The 6,352-nt window shown below is 32.9% G+C and overlaps 1 protein-coding gene across 3 annotated transcripts; it reads right to left on the reverse strand.

Annotated features, from left to right (window-relative positions):
* Positions 1-3,224: 3,224 nt before the first annotated feature.
* ATPsyngamma (ATP synthase, gamma subunit) lies at positions 3,225-5,937 on the reverse strand. 3 transcript variants are annotated; one of them, XM_023159750.2, is made up of 5 exons: positions 5,780-5,933; positions 5,696-5,721; positions 5,288-5,602; positions 4,266-4,585; positions 3,225-4,207 (listed from the first exon to the last, which is right to left on the reverse strand). In XM_023159750.2, exons 3-5 carry the CDS (start codon positions 5,592-5,594, stop codon positions 3,944-3,946), a joined length of 891 nt encoding a protein of 296 aa, XP_023015518.2. In that variant the 5' UTR covers positions 5,595-5,602; positions 5,696-5,721; positions 5,780-5,933; the 3' UTR covers positions 3,225-3,943. The 3 variants fall into 3 exon arrangements, with proteins under 3 accessions (XP_023015518.2, XP_074035779.1, XP_023015516.2); XM_074179678.1 differs by lacking the exon at positions 5,696-5,721 and having other exon boundaries at positions 5,780-5,937; XM_023159748.2 differs by having other exon boundaries at positions 5,696-5,818.
* Between the last annotated feature and the right edge of the window lie 415 nt (positions 5,938-6,352).

Raw genomic sequence — 6,352 nt, forward strand, 5'->3', positions numbered from 1 at the left:
GTTTTGCTTACTAATGAACAGAAAAAAGATAGTACAAAATTCGGTAGGAAACCAGAAAATTTAAAAAAATTACCTTTGATAGACCTAAGAGAGATTCTAGAACGTGAGAAGAAACTACTAGCAAACAAATCTGTAATAAATAAGTTACCAGATAAAGGAGAATCAATCAGAGTATTTCTCACTCGAGTCGAAAATGAAATTAAATATCGCCATAGTCTAGATTCCATTCAAGACTCATTGAGTAAAATATCAATTACTGAACCAGATAAACATATTCGTAAACTTTGTGAAATCGAGAAAAGGCCTGAAAAGGACAGATACAAGCCTTTTTCTACACTAAACAAAGTAAAGGAAGTTCCACCAAATAGTAAAATTTTTAAATTAACGAGGACTGCACTGCTTCTAATAACCCAACCAAACTGATCCTTCTTCCAGAGTCTATGAATATTTTGATCAAACAGAGGAACGAGTCAAGGAGGAACAGAGAAAAATTCGATACAACAGATTGTTGCATCAAGCTGAAGAAAGTGATGAAAGTAGTAATGAAAGTGATTCGGAAGAAAATTCAGAGGTTGAATGTGAGGTAGCTGAAGACAGTTTTTTCTGTGGAATTTTATTAAATATACAAGAGTATAATGCCATTGCGCACATAGATATATCTGTATAAATGGGTTGCCATCTAATGGAAAATTTTATCAAGACATCTGATGCAGTCTTGAAGAGAAATGAATCGAATTGGAAATATACAGAACTATTATTAAAAACTATGTATATGATGAGATGAAATGATTTCTTGTAAATATAACTATCGAAGATCATTTTGACTGCATGTCTGTTTCCATTTTAATTTTTAGGAATGATTTAATCTTTTGAAATAAAGCTGTCGAGACATTTATCTCTTTTATCTACTGATTTAGTGAATGGTATGGCTAACTAAATTTTTGAATTCACCAATTCTTTCTCGTTCTTATGTTTCTTACATTTCTGTTGTGAATAACTGTTGATACAATGTAAAATTGAACTAGCTGAGGATCCCAACACATGAATTTTATTAAAAGACTCCTACGTACACACCTATTACATATCTTTCACTCTGTACAGGAATACTTAGTGATATCAAATATAAATGATTTAATATATTAGTAACTTTTTTCATAATTTTGTTGAAATTCTCAATTGTGTCATTTCATGTGATTCAAGGAAAACAAAGTTAACAATTTTTTTTATATTCATTTTTGTATCTTTCCTTAACACTTCCTTTTTTATTCTCTCGAGAGAAAATACAGTCAGAAACCTATAATGCTGTTTGACAGTAAATTAATATTTACTGTTAGGATTCATATAAAAGGTAAGATCTCATTAGTTCTTAGCTTGACTTCTGAAGGTTGTCGTTCGTAGGGGTGTGATAGTTGGTCAACAGAAAAAGATATCAGTGCATCAGCTCGTAACACCCTTGGTTTCATCTTACCTGATTGTAAATCTTTCACTGCTTCATTACTATATTTTTCACTTGTTTGATCCAAACTCGAATAGGTCACTTCAATTTGGTATCCTATCTATAGTGTCCACATTGAAACTTTGAAGAAAGTACAAAGACAATTTTAATAAGATTCCGGTCATTCAGAATTGATGGTATCAATCCAGCCAGAGAAAGTACCCGCTTAGCTCCATTAAAAAGGTTCAGGGAAGTATACTTTAGAAATGTATATATAGATCAACATCAAGCATAGTTATATTGTGCAAAAGTAATTAATGGAACTGTCGAAGTACCGTTACTGCTGGATTAAATTTCTGGTGTACCTGAGGTCACAACTCTGGAACAAATCACTTTTTTATTTTTGGTATTTAGACCAAACCTAGGTAGTATTTCTCCAAAATTTTAAAATACAAACTTCAACGAATGAAGCATGTTCATCCCATATTTTTCAGATAACTACATAGATTAATCATAATTTTTAAGTAATACTCAGTATACATAATCTTTGTAACTTTTTGTACGGTATTATGTCTTTAGATATGTAATAAAAGTGTGATTTGTTATTTATTATGGCCTTAAGATGCGTTATTTCTATAAACCCATCACGTACGGAAACCCTTTACCTAGATGTAAACAATGTAACTCAAAGCTGATAGACCACTCAAAACAGCTTCAAACATTCAATGAGAGCAGCTGACACTGAAAGTCATGTTAGAGCTAACCAGAGCTATTTTTCAGTGTCAGCAGATCCCAAAAATACAACAATTGACACATAAAACTAGCACTTAATTCCTCAAGGATGGAAAGGTTTCAATATTTTCATCAAAGCAATATCCACTTGCTCTTTACTCAGAAAAGAACATCAATAGTTGAACAGAGTTTTAGTAATGAAAATTTCTGTTTTTTACCACATTAAAAGTGGCAAAAACATAGAAATTTTCATTTCCCTTTTCATTATGATCTCCTACCACGTAGTAACGACTACATCCATCAATTTATTTTTAAAGAGTTCTAGTTAATTTGAATTCGAATATTGTGTAATATGGATATATATGTTAAAAAGTAAGAAAACAAAGAAACAAGCATCAATTATAAGCAGTAAAAAAAATACAAGAATATATACACCTATTGTAACAAATAATTATACCACAGTCAAAGACTAACTTGAAATGAATTGATAATTCATCAACGGTATAGCAATTTCACTCTGACAGATGAGGCTTCCACTAAAATTGAGTATTTTCAATTCCCTGAAAAAATGTACATGTCTGTCGCTAACCCAATTGGTGTATTATTTTTGCAGCATAAATCCCTCCCTCTCTGCACCGGAACTCATGCTCCAGTTTAATATTTAATACCTAAGATGATACAGAGTCAACAATATTCTTCTTCCCCAGTGGTCCTATCCAAATGACTCAGTTGTGTTCAGCACTGGAAATTTTATAAGAGCTATGTTGTTGATATTCAGTAATTAATGGTTTTTTTATCCAGGTAATCATTTTTTATCTCCGTGGAATCTAAAAGATTTACTGAATTTTCCACAATATCATCTGCATATGCAACTACATGAATTTTTGTCAGAATCTGAAAGTAGCTCATCAGATCATTTGCATATATTAAAAATGACAAGGGCCCAAGTATAGATCTCTGAGGCACTCTGTTCATTTTCTAAGGTAAATGGATTTATCTGTTATGCAATAATCATTTAACCTTCATTTAGTGTGAATTAATGAAAAAACACAAAAAATTATACAAAGATTTTTAATTTCATTTCACCAATTCCACAAAAATCAGTTGTTACAGTAAATATGAATTGAAAAAATGATGTTATCGAGAATTCGGGCTTACTTTCTCTTCATTCATTTTCACTGTGACAATAATCAGAGCTTATAATTAAGTGACCAAAAAACCATAGTTTTACCTAACACCTAGTCTTTTAAACTTAAATTAGTTTTTCAAATGAGCTACAATGTTTACCATATATATTAGCACTATAAATCTGATTGAAACTGTCTTCATAACAGAAACTTTGAGAAGATATCTTTAAAACCAGAGCTAACAACTAATTTGGAAAGATAATAAAAGTTTTCCTTTCTTGATTTTTAGGACCAGAATTTATCAATACCCTCTGTTTAAATTGAGAAAATCTACAAGTCTTTATTTTACCATCTTCACAGTCTGAACTATAACAGTAAACATGAATAAAATAATGATGTTAGAGAATTTGGGCTTACTTTCATTTTTGTTCATTTCTACATCAACAATTCAGAGCTGTTATATTTTCATTAGTATGAAATTTGCTGATACTTTTTGAAAAATCCTTGATGAATGTTATTTTTATCAATTTAATATAAATGGAGTACCTGAACTTTCAGATTGAATTCGTAAGTTGAGCCAAATTTTAAAGATACATTTCTCAGAAATTTACTTGCCAGAAAGACACATCTTACAAAGATATTAATTGCTCTACAGTGCCGATGCTCCAGAAATAATTTCAATCAGCTCTCTAGTAATGACAGCCTGTCTGGTACGGTTGAACGTCAGAGTGAGCTTGTCAATCATCTCTCCTGCGTTTTTGCTGGCATTGTCCATAGCTGTCATCCTGGAGGACTGTTCACTGCAGGCCCCCTCTTTCATTGAATAAAACAACAACGAAGCAAGTGAGAATTCCAAATAACTCTGAATAACTTCGTCATCCAAAGAGTCGTACACGGAAAGTTTCGGAGCAGCCTTAAAAAGAAATCTTCATGTAATTTGGTGTCAAAACTACAAACGCATCACCTCTTACCGTCACAGAGGCCAAGCTGAAGACAGGCAGAGTCTGTGTATTATAAGACACAACAGATTTGAATCTGTTGAAGACGATTTCACCAGAGCTGAACTTGTAGTTGGATTTCAAGATGGCATCTGCTAGCTTTGAGGCATCGATAAAGGTTGGGGGCAAACGTCCGATTTCGTTGCAAGCCAGAATGATGTTTTTGCCATAGATACGCTGCAGTATAGCTCGGGATTTGTCACCCACGCAAACGACTTTGATGTTTTCGCTATCCTTGCTGAGTTCTCCACGAATGTAACGAGCAACGCTGGTGTGAACAGCCCCACAAAGTCCTTTAACAAAACATACCTACTAAATCGAAATCTAAATACTTGAGAAATTAATAATAAAATTGATAGATATATAAACTTGTTTAATAATATACATGAAAAAAATAGAATGGTTCCTAAAACTGAACTCTGAGGCAAAACAGGTTCAATTGCCATACTCTTTGGAAATTTGAATGTTTATTGTGCATAAAACTTGAATTTCATACAGAAAAGGGAACATGGTTAGCTGTAGGCTATTTTCTACCCCACCATAAAATATGTTGCATTCCAAAAAACTGATCGCAATGTAATGAACTCATGAATAATTACAAGAAAGAAATTTCAACAAAATCAAAATTTACACTTACACAATTAGTGATGATTCAATTGAAAAACTGTTATTATGTTTGTTCAATTTATTTGTGTTGTTATCTGAATTAATGTTGGAAATGACAAGATTGGCATTAATATTATTTTAAAAATAAATAACAGCTCCATTTTCACATCAGTATCTTAGAAGCCAGCTTCAGCAAGTCATAGCTATTAGGTATGTATCATTATGAACATTCGCTATGCTGTATGTGAAAAACCTCTTGAATTGTTGTGAAAATATGTAGTTTTTTCCAAATTATCCCTTGTTTCCACCAATTTGAATATGACCTTGGTAGGTCATATATACACATTTATATATATTTCCAAAAGGAAGTAGGTGCTTCCATCACTTACCTCTGTCAGAGGTCATAGCGATGACCAATTTCTGAGGGATGTCTGTTACCGGAGTCACCTCAGCTTTCTCGTAAAACTGTTTAGCACCATCGCCAATGGGTCGTACTGCCTTGAGCTCCCTCTCAGCTCTGGCATATTTAGCTGCAGACACCATCTTCATGGACTGAGTAATTTTCTGGATGTTTTTGACTGATTTCAAACGGATTGAAATAGCCTTAAGGGTGGCCATACCCCGCTGCTGTTGCGTTTGGGCATTTTGAGTGAGCAGCGGTGTAACTTTACCGAAATTTCCAAATCTCACGAACATTTTCCAGCCTGAAAAATTCGTAGATTAGGTATTATGTAAGCACATATGAGAATGTTGAATAATGGTGATGGCTGACAATATTATCTCTGTTTATAACTTACTGGGTGATGATGAATGGTTTACGAAACTGAAAGTGAAAAACTTTGATGAATTATTAGACCATGAATATTGGAAAAAATACTAACCTTACCACCTCATAGGTCGACCCCTAAAAACGAGTGACCACGAATCCGCGCCTGCCCAGAGAAAAAAAATTTTAGGACAGGAAAATAGCTCTTATGGAATGTTCATTTAGAATCGAAATGAAAGTGTCGATCTTTCTTGTTACTTATACCGCACGACGAAGAATTTCTGAAAGTTAATTGTAATGACAATTCATTAACGAGGGAATCACGAAAAGTTTTTATAATCTTATTTTTCTCCTCAAAACTACAATGAAAATGTTCATGACGTTATTTTGCAAACGACAGCTAATGAAAACAAAGTTGGTAAAATTGGAATGTTGAAATTCCAAATCTTTTTTGAAAGTCAAAGACTACAAACTTCCTAATAAAAAATCGTTCTTCACTAAACATTAACTTTACTCTTACGCTGAACAATATTCCATAAAGTAGTCTTCGAACCTACAACCAGTCGCTTATTGTTCATTTCAACGGCGAATGGCATCTCGTATAAAATTCCCTTCAATCGTTGCATTGTTTGAAGAGAAATGTGGTTTTCAAACAACAATCTACGTTAATGATTCTCCATATAATATT

Source organism: Leptinotarsa decemlineata, unplaced genomic scaffold, assembly GCF_025532065.1.
Source record: "Leptinotarsa decemlineata unplaced genomic scaffold, Ldec_3_MD MMD2_tig00026282_RagTag_RagTag, whole genome shotgun sequence".
NCBI classification, from domain to species: Eukaryota; Metazoa; Arthropoda; class Insecta; order Coleoptera; family Chrysomelidae; genus Leptinotarsa; species Leptinotarsa decemlineata.

Excerpts from the sequence above, each read along its gene's own strand:
- ATPsyngamma (XM_074179678.1), bottom strand. The coding sequence starts at position 5,594 with ATGTTCGTGAGATTTGGAAATTTCGGTAAAGTTACACCGCTGCTCACT. Across the intron at positions 4,586-5,287 it reads CGCTATGACCTCTGACAGAG|GACTTTGTGGGGCTGTTCAC; the intron begins GTAAGTGATGGA and ends GTTTTGTTAAAG. Across the intron at positions 4,208-4,265 it reads TCAGCTTGGCCTCTGTGACG|GCTGCTCCGAAACTTTCCGT; the intron begins GTAAGAGGTGAT and ends TTTCTTTTTAAG.